The 16,167-nt window shown below is 39.6% G+C and overlaps 1 protein-coding gene across 1 annotated transcript in view; it reads left to right on the forward strand.

The window, feature by feature from the left end:
* Positions 1-371: 371 nt before the first annotated feature.
* The window catches only part of phlpp2 (PH domain and leucine rich repeat protein phosphatase 2), a 102,376-nt gene continuing 86,580 nt past the window's right edge, over positions 372-16,167 (forward strand). Inside the window, exons 1-2 of the mRNA XM_062028014.1 lie at positions 372-711; positions 10,943-11,223. Coding sequence (XP_061883998.1) covers positions 532-711; positions 10,943-11,223 — 461 coding nt within the window. The 5' untranslated portion in view covers positions 372-531. The remainder of the gene's footprint in view (positions 712-10,942; positions 11,224-16,167) is intronic.

Below are 16,167 nucleotides of genomic sequence, written 5' to 3' on the forward strand. Positions count from 1 at the left end.
TTTTACTAAAATAGGGACTTTTGTCGAGGATAGAACCAATTATTCATGTTTACATTTATTTTTTATGGGCAAACTTCGCGACTTCACTATAAAAACTTTTTGGTCTACGAACCATGTTCAAGAACCAAACAACTTCGTAAATCGATGTGCGTTGCCTGTATAATTAACAATTCCTACTTTGCGGAAATTCATTCTCCACCAATTAACCGCGATAAACGAGGGATTGTTTTATGTAATTGTTTTTCTCAACACTGACAATAAATGCATAGACATGTTGGGATTAACCATTTTTATCTTTAATAAATGATGTTTAATTTCGTCTAAAAAAGGGAGAAGCGGTATAATAATAAGGACGATGATCCCGCCCATATCATGTTTATTGATCCGGCAGCAGAGGCCCTCCTGCCGACGGCAAACAAGCAGTCAGCGCCTGGGCTGACTGGCTGACTATGTCGCCGACGCTCCCACTCGGGCTCCGGTGTGTGCCTGGCAGTAAGGAGGTGCCGTTCGTGTGATCTCCGAGGATAAGCGATGGCGATGGAGGACCCGCCCGACAGCACCGTGGCCGCCGCTGCCGCCACCGCCGAGAAGCGCGAGAGCGGGGCTTGCATCGACAGGCAGCCGGACACGGTGCTCCACCGCCCGGTCGGGCTCATCCACTCCGGAGGTCGCGGTGGACGTACTGCTGCAGCCGGGATAAGAGTGCTAAAGGCAGGTGATATTCGCTCCCATATATATGTCTCCTTCTATGATAACAATAACAACAATGATAATGATGATGCTTATGATTGAAAGTGCTCCATTGCAAGTCTTCTTCGTACATGACAGGGCAAAGTGCACCACAAAGATCGTAAAATGATGTGACGCTCTCTTATTTTATCACGATGATAATAATAACCATAATGATTGATCTGTATATGATCACACCATCAAGCATGGCAAGAACCACGCGCACGCGCACACACAGTTGCCACATATTAACACACAATTTTAGTGCACGTCGAGCATCGTGCACGCGTGCCTCGCTTATTAAAGCCACTTTATTAGGTACACCTGCACATCCTCTGTGTTTTTGTTCTAGTTGGCTTTTTCTGTCTTTGAGGAGACCAAAATATTGGGAACGTGACGCAATGACGCACCTGTGCAAGCGCAATAATAGACGTGTAGGTGGAATCCTGGTGTACCTAATGTTGTGGCTTGCTGTGACGTCACTTTTCATGAGGAGATAATGACCCATTGCGTCTTATCTGCATAAGTTATTAACCCATTAGGCCAATCAAGTAGGAGAAAATACATGATATAATATGTCTTTATTTAATCACAATCTGGAATGAAGTCGTTTTTATGACCATTTGACCTGATTTATTCTATTTTTAAACATCTTCTTGCTTCTTATTTGTCTTTTTTGCATTGTAACACATTTATTTCCAACTCGAATACTGTTACCAGAAAACAGCATGTAATGGTCAAATGCCGCATTTTTATGACAACATATTCAAATTATTCTTTACAAAATATGAAATTTATATGCTAAAAAAGATAAATATAAATATAAAAAGTTGCGGACAAGCAGCGTTTTGTATCATTTTTTTGAATTGTTGGACAGGTTAGCTTCCGTTTGGCAAATCATGGCATTTTATGGCCAAATATAAAATAAAATATATAGCACTTATTGGTACAGTAATTCCTCGTTTATCACTATTAATGCAAGGCACTAACCAGCAGCCATCAGGAGCAAGGGTGAAGTGTCTTGCCCAAGGACACAACAGACATGACTAAGATGGTAGAAGGTGGGGATTGAACCCCAGTAACCAGCAACCCTCCGCCATCAGTGTGTGAATGGGTGAATGTGGAAATACTGTCAAAGCGCTTTGAGTACCTTGAAGGTAGAAAAGCGCTATACAAGTATAACCCATTTATCATTTATCTTTTAATTAGATCCAGACATACTTGTTGTCCCATGACCTAGAAGAACGTAAGGACGTAGCAGATGAAATACAGTATACCAGATCTATTCAACCGGCGGCCTGCAGGCCACATTCGGCCCGCCAAAGCTTTTCATTTGGTCCGCCGAACATGGCCCAAATAGGCTTAAAATCATTCAAACTTGGGTTGATCATGTATGCAGTACTCCCGCCAACCCGCAGAGGGAAACAGCAAGGCAAATGTGTTGCAATAAAGCAGCAGTGGGGTGAGTAGAAGAAGACGACTCATTCAACCCTGGAAAAAAAATCTAAATAAATTGCAAAAATCAGAATTTTAACATCGACTGGACAACAAAGTAAGAATGTTCTACCCCGAGCAAGTGCTCGAGTCACTGCTTCCTGTCGGACTATTTAAGCGATGGACGCATTGATCCAGACAAGCAGCAACAACGGTAGAAATCCACGAGCTTCATCACTAAACTTGGTCAAACATTTGTAAGTAGATATTGTGCATAAATATATTTAGTTTGTTTTGTATTGAAATTGATGACTTTGTGATGTCTTCTGTATTTGTGGTTGTGTTGTTTTTTTGTCTAAGTGTAACTCTGACGATCAATGCTCGTTTAATACATGTAGCGCTAAATTTGACCAGTAGAGGGTGATATCGCTACACCTTAGGTTGAATTGTGATAAGTCACATAAATTATGTGCAATGTTTGGTGTGTGAGTGTGTAATTTCTATATGTCTAAATATTTGCAGTTTAATGCAGCTGAGATAGGCTCCAGCACACCCCGCGACCCCGAACGGGACAAGCGGTAGAAAATGGATGGATGGATGGATGGATGTGTGAACATATTAACATAAAACCTTCTATTTTATTTATATAAAATATACAATTGACATTATTTATGTAAAATACACAATGGGCGTTATACTTTTGTAATGTTTACTTTTTGTTTATATTTTCAGTCTTACAAATCCAAGTGAAGGGTGAAGTGTAAAGAAATAAAACCTGAGGAAGGAAAATATTTCAAAAGAAGGAACATCAATCCTCAACAAAACTTCAGGAGCTTCTGTTTCTTCATCCTTTTAACTAGCTGCACACGCCGGAAACGAGTAGGGAGGGCATTAATTAATTTTTTGACAGTGCGGTGTGAAAGACAATGTGTTTACTTTGTAATTAAGTAATCTAAGTCTCAAAGGAATATAACCTGCGTAGGCACTTTCTGACGAAACATCCACATTTCGATGTCCGGCCCCTGAGTCATTGAGCTCTTGAAACTGCGGCCCTCTTCATTATGTAGTTTAATAGCCCTGCAGTACACCACATGCTTCCACCTCTGTCGGTCTTTGACGGTATCTAGAAGCTGGTAGAATGGCATGTTTGTCCATGTTTCGATGTTATCCCTCCAAGTCATTTTGGGGCGACCTCGTTTTTGCTTTCCTTCCACAGATCCTTGAAGGATGGTTTGCACAAAGCTTGGTGTTGCTCTTGTAATGTAACCAAACCAGGAAAGTTTGCGGTTTTACACAATTTGAAGGAGATGTTTGTGGACTCCAATGGCTGTAGTTATTTCACTTCTAATATATTCATTGGTTCTATGAGCTGTGTATGGGACTCTCATGAGACGATAATAGCATTTCATCTCAAAAGCTTCGATCCTCTTTTCTAAGCTTGCGGAGAGTGTCCAGCTTCCATAGAGGAAGGTAGAGAAGACTACAGAACGAATGAGGTGGACCTGTGGGCTTGTTGAGATGTTGCTCTTCTTATTCCTGGTTAATTGTGTCAGAGACTGTAGTGCTCTGGCCACTCTTTCCCTGATCTCTTTTTCAGGGTTCCCAGCAGCTGTAATGGTGGCACCAAGATACTTGAAATTTTCAACTTCCTTAAATAGTTGTCCTCCAATGGAGACTCCTTGGCTTGTCAGATGCACTTCCCATTGTCTTTGTTTTGCTCTTTCCTGTGCTTATTTCTCTTCCATAGGCTTTTCCCACATCATCTAGTCTTGTTGTCAAATCCCTAAGTTCTCCTCTAGATTCAGCGAGTAAATTATTCACTGAAATATATTTATTAATTGTGGTTCTTACAAAAAATATATCTTATAAAAATATAAAAGCTAAAATGTCTCTTAAAGCTCTGCCCCTTTAATTAGTGCATACTAAATAATTTAACTTTAGCCTACTACTACAACCATATTATATACCAGCAACATAAAGTGAAACAGGGGCAGAGATGTCCTGCCACAGTCAGTAACAAATAAACAGAAAACAGTAGTGGTGGTAGATAGACACAAAGCTTCATCAAACATCTGATCCACTGAACAAAGAGCTCCAAAAATCTTGATCTACACTTCTCTTTTGTAAAGTAAATCTGAACAGCCGATATGGGCATCTACATCAACTATATGATTTGCCTGAGAAGCTGGACAGGACAAAAAATGAATTAAAAAAATAAATAAATAAATAAACCTTTTTTTTTGTGGTGGCCTTAATTCTTTCGTGGCGGGCCGCCACAAATAAATGAATGTGTGGGAAACACTGAGTTATGTTGTAACTCCTTCTGATGGCTGATGGATTCCTCACACATATTCTTAAATTGAAGATTTCAGTGGTGCTTCTTCTAGCACAGATTCCAGCTTGTTCTTCTGCGAAAATGTACTTAAATTGAGGTTCAAGGCCATTCAATAGGATGTGAAGAAGTGCCTTGCTTGGATGACTGACGAGGCTAATGGTGCTGTAGTTATTACACTGGTGGAGATTTTCTTTTTTGGAAGATGTATTACTTTAGATTTGGTCCACTGTGTTGGCCTGCTCCCATATGGAGTTGCATATTTTGTGAAGGACATCCACCACCATTTTGGAGTAGTTCCACAGGAATGTTATCTGCTCAAGCAGACTTTCTTGTTTTCAGTACTTTTATTGCATCCTCAACTTCTTTTTTTTAGAATGGATAGTTCCTCCTCTTCAGCTTGTTGGTTATCCAATCTGTTGATGATGGGTGGATCTGTGCCCATCTCATAGTTGTAAAGTTGGCTACAGTATTCCTTCCACTTGTCAACAGTTGCTTTTGTTTCTTTAAGCAAGTGCCCACCCTTGTCTTCAATTGTTGTGGCAGGTCTTGCTTGCTATGTTTTATTTAAGTTCTTGATAACTTTGAAGGCTTTCCTGGTGTTGTTGGTTGCAATGCTTTAAACTATAGTGCAGCACTGTTTTTTTTAAATCTGGGCTTCTTTTGCTTCGTATATTTCTTTTCTGACTTTATTATTGGCTTCTTTTGTACTTCTCTGCCCCTTTGTTATTTAAATTTTTCTGTCTTTTAGGTCTCTTCACTCATCACATAGTGTGAGAATCTCATTTGTGATCCAAGGTTGTATTATTTGACTTGGTTTGCACAGTACTTAAGTGGCTGTAGAATTTAGTTCTTCTGTGAATTCATCTGCGAGTTCTTGAACCTGTTTAAGCAGTGTAAGTGGAGCACATTTGACTAAAATTTTTGCCTGGAATTCCTCTCTGACAAGTGGACATTTCAGTTTGCTAAGATATATTTAATCCTTGGTTTGATGTGTTTTGATCGTTGTTTAAGCCGCAGTTGGATGGTCATCATAACCAGGTCGTGGTCACTGCCAACATCAGCACTTGGGAAGGTGCGTGTCTTATGGGTGTTGATACTGCTTTGGAAGTGCCTGGGCATCAGAATATAGTCTATCTGATGATGGTATAAACCTGTGGGAGCATGCCACGAAGTCCTGCTGTAAAGTTTATTAGGTGCACAGTGTTGGCAAGAACACGTCTGGCAAGTCTTTCAATTTCCTGAAATCCGAAGCCTCTTTCATTAGTTGTTCCTACTCTGTATTTCCCAGGTGTTTCTCTCCAGTCCTACTTTGGCATTTCAGTCTCTCTGGATGATCAATATGTCTTTCTTTGGTGTTTTGGCAATATGTTGCTCTATTTGGTCATAGAAATCCTCTATCTCCTCATCTGTAATCCTCTATCTCCTCATCTGTATGATCTGATGTTGGTGCATACACCATACACCTGTATAATAGTCACATTGTTTTGGTCTGGCAGCAATACGAATACTCATCATCCTGCTTTTGAACGGGCAGCATTCCATCACTGATCTTGTACTGTCTTTGTGTAGCATAAACGCCATACCACTTCGATGTCTGTCTTCCTCACCAATGTACCAGATTTTATGTCCATCATCAGTTGTGAGTTCTCCATTGCCCAGCCATCTAACTTCTGCCAGGCCAAGCACATTCCACTTGTATCTTTCCATCTCATGTGTGAGTACTTTCAACTTTCCAGTAGCATGTAGTGTACGGACATTATATGTACCGATTGTAATGGCTTCATGAACTAGTCTGGTTAATTTTCCACCAGTAGCATGCTTTTCACTATCACCCTGTGTGCCAGTGAGAAGTGCGGATGTTTTTAACCTAAGCCTTGTCTGATCCGGTATAGAGAAATTACTGCTTTTGCTCATCATGATACGATACACAGGCATAAGCCATGTCTCCCAGTGGTGCCTATCTCCTCTCCGGGCTGGCGGGGTTTTGCTGGATTTGGCTGTTTTTGGTTCTCCTGAACCGGTGCCCATGAAGTTGTTTTTTGTTTTTATTGCCAACTGGGTGTCCAGCCACCCTCCATACCATGCTCCAAAAGGAGTTGGTGAGGGTACCGGTTTAGTCACCGGTGGCCCGACCCTACAATAGGTAGCATCAGGTTACAGGTTACCAATAATAAGTCTGTTGACTTGACCTGACTTTCCGCAAAGTAGGAATCATCAATTCTAAACCAAATATTTTTACATCTAGAGCATAAAAAAGTGTTTATGACCTTCTAAATTAGTTTTTTAACATTATGAGAGTGTCTAAACATGAAACAACATCCTTTAGTCACCTTAACACTCTTTTAATCCAATAACGTAATGCTGCCTAAGGCTAAGCCAATCAGTGGCCACAATTCTGAACTCTTATTGGTTTGGTCTCCAATGCATCTGTAGTATTTATATTGTGAGCCATTTTTATGCTTAAAAATGTTTTATTTACGACAAAAATCATAGAATATTCTTTATAAATGTGTGTGTGAATGTGTGTGTATATATATATATATATATATATATATATATATATATATATATATATATATATATATATATATATTACATCCCAAAAAAATCTGCAATGTGGTGAAGCTGCAATATTTAAAGCGCAATGTACAATACAGCTTTTTGTGACAGCATACGGCATTAGTAAATGGTATAATTATTGTATAGTTTTTCTTTGGCAAACTATATAATTTTAATAGTATGGTAAACACAGTATATTGTTGGGCATAATAATATATGCTGTAGCTCTTAGAAGTATAATCGTTTGATCACACTTATAATCCGACAAAAACACAGCAGTGGCTGTCCATTTCAAAAAGGCATTTTTTTTTACTTATCTGTGGTAAACTTAGGTAAACTCAGCCAGCATAGTTTGTTGTCTTCTGTTTGCTGTCGATATAGCATTCATGCTAGCGGCGCCATCCTCACATTCATGTTTTGTATCAAGATTGCTATTTTAAACTCGTTGTGTGCTGATTATAAGAAGTTTGTCCCTGAAATACCAACTAATTACTTCAGTTTTATAAACATTTTCATCAGTTTGTTTTGAAGCCAAATTAGGCACACATTCTAACTATCATCACACTAGTGTGACGTGATCACTGTCTGTGCAATGCGCGCCGTCAAAACAAAAACTGTGATTAAACTGCATTCATTTATGATAACAGGATTATTGTATTTGTTTATCACATGCGTTAACATTGACAGCCCTACTTAATAGTAAAATGTAGCATCTTACAGCAATATTATTTTTAGTTCAGAGGATAGCATTTAATGGAAACATACCGTATGGCCAAATCTCAAATTTTAATAGTAAACTATAATGTTTCATGCGGAAATAGCATATTCTTTAAATAATGTAGGACTTTTATGGCAATATTTAGCATTGTCTTGTTAAAATATAGCATTTTAATTGCAAGAATATAATGCTTTATGCCAACTATAACAATTGGTTTTGCAGAATGTAACATTTTGTTGCCAGATAGTAGAATGCAGCATTATACAGCAATATTATTTGTATTTGAAAAGATAATGTCAAACTTGTGACTGTTTGGAACTTGTGTGGTTTGTTTTCCGTTTGTGTTGCGTTTAAGTTAATGTCCAGTATTCTTAATTTGTAGTTCCACTTCCCCTGTCTAAACACTGATTACAGGCTCCCACACCTGTCCTTGATTAGCAAGCGAGACACGCCTGTTTCTGTTTGCTAATCAGGCTCCTTTATATGCCTGCCCTGCCTGCCTCTCAGTGCTTGATCATTGTTCCTGGTACACGGTCGTTTATGTAAGTTTATCCTTTGCTTCTCTATTGAGAGTATGTTTATTTTCTTTTAGTTTTGTTCCTGTGCACTTCCTAGCTGCACTTATCTTTCATTGTAATTAAATATACTCTTACCTGCAATCTGCTCCTTGGACTCACGCTGCAAGCCCCGCTGCACAGAATGATTAATCCGAGTGACCTCGCAGGACTCCAGACCCCCAGACTGCCGTGGAGTTGGAAGAGCTAGCCAGCCAGATGATGGCCAGACGCTGCTGAGGGGGCCGCCCTCTTGGACAATTTATTTAATCTTCTGGCAACAAGATCGGACTTCTTTGCTCTTCCTCAAGCTCCCATCCACCCATCCCTTTGAGATTCCCTGGGGGCGGTGGTGGCTGTGCAGCGGGAGACACTAAGCTACCTCCTGCTTTGGCTACGGCACACGGGAAGACTAAGACGCCATCTCCAGTGCTACTTCCAGTGGGTCTGCCGCCAACGCCATCTCCAGTACTGTGCTTCCAGTGGGTCCCACGATGCCAGCAGCTCCTCCAGTGGGTCCGACGCTGTTTTTAGCTATGCCCTCAGTAGGTCCGACGCCACCTCTGCTTTCAGTGGGTCTTCCGACAACGGCACTTTCACCTCCAGCCCAGCAGCCGGCTCGACCTGCAGCCCAGCAGCCCGCTCGCTAGCCTCAAAGGCGCCCATTGCGCGGCCGTCGTCAATTTTTTTATTTCTTTATTTTTTAAAAACAATACACAACAATACCATAATAATGCAATACAATTTAATTTTGGAGATCTGAACTTGTAATTTCTTGCAATGTTTATTAAGTGGTAATATGTCACATTTGTCCCAATTAACTTTATACCCTGATAAACAGCCATATTCAGTGATGACATTATTGATATAAAGAAGACAGGAGTTAACATGTGACAGGTAAAAAAAATTATGTCGTCACAATACATCGATAGCTTATTATACTGAGAGCCAATATTTATACCATGAATATTATTTTCACTTCTTATTTTTGCAGCTAAGGGTTCAATAACCAAATTAAATAATAATCCAGATGCAGGACATCCCTGTTTTACTCCTCTTTTTAACAAAAAAGGTTCTGAAATATGATTATTGGTTTTGACTGATGCCATGGGCCTTGTATAAAGCATCTTAATCCATTGTATAAAATTATCTCCAAATCCAAATTTACGTAATGTGCAAAACATAAATGACCAGTTTATTCGGTGGAATGCCTTCTCCGCATCAACAGTACATACTGCTGTGGGATAAGGGAGACTTCTAGCATAGTAAATAACATTAAACAATTTCCTTGTAATGTCTGAAGATTGTCGACCTTCCATGAAGCCAGTTTGGTCAGTATGAATTAATTTTCCTATTACATTTGATAATCGTGTGGGTAAGATTTTTGCCAAGATTCAAAAGGATTCTCTATTCATTTAATACATAGGATTTCAGCAGGATCTACCCCAGTCTGCTGACATGTAAGCAGAGTAGTAGATTTTTGTAAAAAGCTTTTATAATTGTAAAGGACAATGTTTTATCAACTGTTTGCAATGATGTACATTTGTTTTAACTATTAAATGAACCAAAAATATGACTTATTTTATCTTTGTGAAAATATTGGACACAGTGTGTCAAGTTTATGAGATGCGATGCAAGTGTAAGCCACTCTGACACTATTGTTCTTTTTTATTTTAATGTCTAATGATAATGTCAATGAGGGATTGCATTGTTATGGTATTGCTGTGTATTGTTTTGTTGGATTGATTAATAAAAAAAAATAAAAATAATTAAAATAATTTAAAAAAAAAAAAATCAATTTTTTACAAATGAGAATTCATTCTGAATCGCACAACGTCAGAATCGCGATTCGAATTCGAATACATTTTTTCCCCCACCCCTAATTGAGAGTATGCTTATTTTATACTAGAATTGTTCCTGTGCACTTCTTAGCTGCACTTATCTTTCTTTGAAATTATATACACTCTTACCTGGAATCTGCCTGCCGCTCTCTGCATCCTTGGGGTCACGCTGAGAGCATTGCTTCACCAATCGTGACAGATAGCATTTAATGTTGACATTCTGCATGTCAATATCTACCATTTTAATTGTAATATCTAATGTTTTCATTTGGAAAAAGCATATTCATTGCAAACTTAAAATAAGATGGCAAAATGTACAACCTTTACAGCAAAATTGGAAGTTTTGTCACTGCAAAATATAGCACTTGAATTGCAAAAATATAATTGTATGCGAAATATATCGTTTTCTTTCACATGTGGCACTTGATAGTAAAAATGAGAAGTTTATTTCACAATATATCATTTCTAGTTTAAAATATAGCATTTATTAGCGACGTACAGCTGCTGTCGTATTGAATAGTTCATGTCCAGGTAAGTGAGCACACAAATCATGTGACTTGTACCTTCATAGCCTTGTCCATGAATATTCTGAATAGATGAGAGAGTGAGATAGGTCAAGGTGTGTCCTTGACAAACACGACAGCAGCAAGTGTGTGTATGTGCGTGCGTAGCTGTACTTCATCAATCCTGACATTTTTAGGAAGCGAGACATGATTGAAGTTGCTGGAAAAGAATGCAAGTCAGTGTTTTTTCTGCATCTGTGTCCATACAGCGCAACATGAAGCGTAATGGCAGTCGGGGCTGCATGACCAGAAAGAGCCGATTTGGATCCAGGGAGCGTGACTGGCTGAAGAGTGACACCCAGCGGGGCTGTGTGTGTCTGTATGGGGCCACTGTAGACCCCCAGCTACCTGCATCAGGACCCCAGGCCTCCTCCACTCCTCAGCCAGACCTGCAGCTGGTGCTGTGCTCCACCAGCACCAGCGTGGAGGAGATGAGCGCCCAGAGGGATGGACATGAAATCTATGTTCAACTGCATGGAGACTTGCTCAGGTAAATATTTTCTCTTCACTTTCAGTCGAGCATGTACATCCTGTCTCTTGCAGACTGCCAACAAATAATACGCTCATGTTATTAAGATTAAGGATTTGCTGAGTCAGTTCACTTCTAAATTGCTTCTCTGCTTGCCAGTAAAAAACTATCCATCAACATTTATTAAGTCTTCATTTAGCAGGACAAACAATATGTCTTACCCCAAAACCTTGTAAATATGGCAAAATATAGGATTTGTTTTGAAAAATTACAAAATAGCATTTTTAAAATGTAATGTTTTATGCACAAATAATATTGTAGCAATATTGCAATATACTGTACAGCAGGGGTTGTCAAACACATTTTTATTGAGGGCCATATTGCAATTATGGCAGTCCCCAGAAGGCCGCTTGTAACAGTAAATATATATGAATACAAACGTATAACGCCTCGTTACACAATTTACATTTACAATTTACAAAGGTTTTTGATTATATTTTTTACTAACAGATTGATGGATAACTTTTTTTGCAAGTCAAGATGGACAAGTCGTCACCTCATCGCAGAGCCAACACAGATAGACAGACAACATTCACACTCACATTCACACACTAGGGACAATTTAGTGTTGCCAATCAACCTATCCCCAGGTGCATGTTTTTGGAGGTGGGAGGAAGCCGGAGTACCCGGAGGGAACCCAGGGTGTACCCCGCCTACCGCCCGAATGCAGCTGTGATAGGCTCCAGCATCCCCCGCGACCCCAAAAGGGACAAGCGGTAGAAAATGGATGGATGGAAGATGACAAGCAGATAATTAGTTTTCGATTACTAAAAAAAGTTTAGAACATTTTGTTGCATGATCAGATAATATTAAAGTGGAAAACATATGCAATTGCATTCAGTACAATTTTCTGTCAAAATTGAAAACAAATACATTGAACAGGAAAGTGCTTAATAATTCCAGCTTTTCGCAGGCCACGTAAATTATGTGGCGGGCCATTTAAAATATTGTGGCCGACCACTTTAAATAATGTGGGGGACTACATAAAATGGCGTGGCGAGGCTACATGAAATGACTAGTAGGCCACATAAATAATGTGGCGGGCCACTTAAAATCATCTGGCGGAGCACTTTAAAGTAGCGCACCATATAAAATGATGTGGGGAGTCAAATTAGATAATGTGGCGGACCACATAAAATGTGGCGGGCCAACTAAATGTTGTGGCGGACCACATACAATGACGTAGCAGTCCAAATTAAAGAATTTGGCATACGACATAAATGACGTGGCGGGCCACATAAATGACATGGTAGGCCTCAAAAATGATTTGTGGGGCCATACAAATGATGTGGCAGGCCTATTCAAATGATGTGGTGGACTTCATAAATGATTGGGCGGGCACCATTAAAAGGTGTGGCGGAGATGTGGGAAATTATGTGGCAGGCCACAATAAATGATGTGGCAGGCCACGATAAATGATGTGGCGAACCAATTAAAATGACGTGGCGGGCCACATAAAATGCTGTGGCAGACGACAAAAATGATATGGCGGTGCACTTCGGCGGACCACATTAAATGATCAGGTGGGCTATATTAAATGATGTGGCAGACAACATACATGATGTGGCGGACAACATAAAATATATGGCGGGCAAAATTAAAGGATTTGGCGGATGATAAATAATGTGGCGGGCCACTTAAAATAAAGTGGCAGACCACACAAATGACAGAGGGACATTTTAAATAAAGTGGGGGGCCACATTAATAAAGTGGCGGACCACATAAATTACATGGCGGGCCACTTTAAATAATGTGGCTGAATACATAAATGACACAGCGGGCCACATAAAATAATTGGGCGGACCACATAAGATTACGTGGCGGGCCACATTAAATGGTGTGGTGGAAGACATAAATGATGTGGTGGGCCATCTAGAATTATGTGGCAGACCACATTTCATTACGTGGTGGGCCAAAATAAATGTTGTGGCGGACGACTTAAAATAAGGTGGTAGACCACGTTAAATGATGTTGCCGGCCAGATCTGGCCTTGAGTTTGACACCTGGGCTGTATAGTATTTAGTAGACAAATATGGTATTATATGGTAAAATATAACCCCTGATGGTAAAATATTAGAGATCGAAGTTTTATATTTGCATTTTTTTAACTGATCGGTGATCGGCTAAAGATCTGCTGAGCCCAGCCAAGCTTTACTGCAGCTGTGTCCCCGTGTTTACATGACTAAACTTGTACTCACTTGAAAGATTCCTTCTAAAGTGATGCACGCTCAGGGAGGCACAATTACATTTCCATTTTCCATATTCCTTGCTTCATGCATGCAGGAGCTGTGTGTGAATTCCTGGAAGGTGCATGTTTTGCCAGAACACCGGCTGGAATTTGAGAGCTAGCAGCAGCAAAAGCGTCATCCAACCACAGTGTGAAGCCGCTTCTAAGATACTAACCCTCACCACTATAGCGGAAAAATGTGCACTACTGCTCGGATTCTGCCTCTGCAGCATTCTCGGCCTTGACTTAAGTTTGTCACTGCTCGCCTTCATCCAATATGCGCACTTTGGGTGGCGCAATGCTTAAATGTGGGCGTCCCTGTTAAACCTGGCTTTGTGCACATTCTCCCATTGACTTTAGTACTTTTAAAAAATTTTTTTTAAACTTTTGTTCTTACACGCCTCTGAAGCTGGAATAAGTCCAGCACCTCTCGAAGGTTAAACATTATATTGCACTTAAAGTTTGGATGCAGTGTACACCACATGTGATAAAATGATAAAAGACTTTCAGAAAGCTATCTAATCTATTCTAATCAATTTAATTGATAAACCTGTAAACATCCAATGAGATGAGGATAAAAGGACCATAATGCCTCTCTGAATTAACTATCAAAAATAAAAATGCACATTGTTTTGTCATGAGTGCGACTGTAGCGGAAGGAAGGTAACTGTGCGTATATTGGTACTAATGAACGTTCAATGAATCAGGACTGTGATATATTACTATTTAATAGAAAATACAAAGATGCAGGCCTCAAATTTTTACTTTTTAAGGTCAAGGCAAGTATTGCCTTAAAGGAGGGCTCATATTTTAGGGCACCAAGGCAAGTTAGAAGGGCACCAAGGCAAACATTATTTTCTTTCGAGGTTAATGTATGAGATCTAGCGCTTCCAATTATGGCCAAGATTATTGTTATCGATATTGAAATCATGATTACTGATTGTTAGGTAAAGCTGTGTTGGGCTGTGAACGTAATACCATCATGTAATTTGTAATGTCTAATAAAAAGACTACGGATAAATGTTTTCCATACATTTATAGACAAATATTAGGTTTTATTATTCTTTAATAACATCAACTTGTCAGCTTTTTGTCATTACATGATGCCTTTGTCTCTATTTTTACATTTTGATGGAGAGAGTTTTTATTTTTATTTTTTTTAAAGTTATGTACATCATGCACATGATGTATCGGGACAGATCCATTATGAGTTTGAGAAGAAATACGTCATAATGGAATTAACTATACACAATAAAATATTAACAAAATGATGTCACATGAATGATTTTTGAAGTGACATGGAAAAACCCCACAATAAATGTAAACAAAACCTGGTGTTTACTTTTTGATCTCAAAATAAAACACAAAGCAGTTTGGCTAATGAAGATGAAGTCTAATAAACAAGCTTTGTTCTTCTCCATCGCCTCCTAGTGGTTCAGTACAACAGTTTGGCCAACAAAACCTCACAAATCGAATAAACAATCTTCACCGCCTGCGTTCAATTCGATGAGATGACAAAACATTTGAGCTAGTATTGATGTTCTTTGAACACTGATACAGTTAGCAGTTAAATAAAGGAGGAGTAAACATCCCAGTAAACAAAGTAAAGACTTTGTAAAAACATTGTGGCAACGTTCACGACACATCGCCTGTTGCAAAATATCAAAAAGTTTTCTCCTTCGCTGTATACTTTCACTTTCAGTGTGGGGACAAGCGTCTCCAATATTGTCCACACCTGTCTCCATCTAAACACAGCAGTGCGCTCTTAAACGCATGGCGGAAAGCGAGGGAAAATTATGTTAAACCAAGCGCTTGGCTCCGTTTAATCCGAGGTTAAATCCATCCATCCATCCATCCATCCATCCATTTTCTACCGCTTATTCCCTTCGGGGTCGTGGTGGGCGCTGGAGCCTATCTCAGCTACAATCGGGCGGAAGGCAGGGTACACCCTGGACAAATCGCCACCTCATCTCCGCAGCAAAATCCGTGTGGCTTGTCCGCCATGATTATCAAGCCAAACGACGCTACTGCGCATGCGCCTGACTTCGTGTTGCCTAAAATGCATTAATAAATGACGTTTTTTCGGTCATTAAAAAATTTGACAGTATTACTAACCGTCGGGAATTATCGCAAATTATCATTATACCGTTTACTGTTACATCCCTCGTCCATTAACAAGTAAAAAGTCAAGGGCGGTCACGACATGTTCTTGCCGCAAATGTTGGTACATTTTTTGGGCATTACGGCAAATGACGAGGGCGGATGCGGTAAATGCTGTGGTACCGCGGTAAAATTTGAGCGCTGTACATGATGTAGTGTCTATTAATGGATTTGACAGAACATACTCTTAACATCACAAAAAACATTGGGGTGGTTACAATAACAATTGAAACCAAGTTTAATCTGCAGGTTAGTATTCACATCCAGCCAGGAAGAAGACGCTGTTGTATCGCGCAAAGACCACATTCAACCAGTTCTTAGGTTTTTGCACTGACTGTCTGTCGCTCAGACTTTAACCAGCTCTGCTTGTGTACAATTCTGTTCATGGTCAAGCGCCAAAGTATGTTAAAACCACATGCACCATCTGCGGCTCAGATAACTTTAGGTAAAGGTCTCCTGCTAGTGCCCAGAGTCAAAATAGATACATAGAATGATTGTATCTGTACTTTTTACTATAC

This window comes from Entelurus aequoreus, linkage group LG02, assembly GCF_033978785.1.
Source record: "Entelurus aequoreus isolate RoL-2023_Sb linkage group LG02, RoL_Eaeq_v1.1, whole genome shotgun sequence".
NCBI classification, from domain to species: Eukaryota; Metazoa; Chordata; class Actinopteri; order Syngnathiformes; family Syngnathidae; genus Entelurus; species Entelurus aequoreus.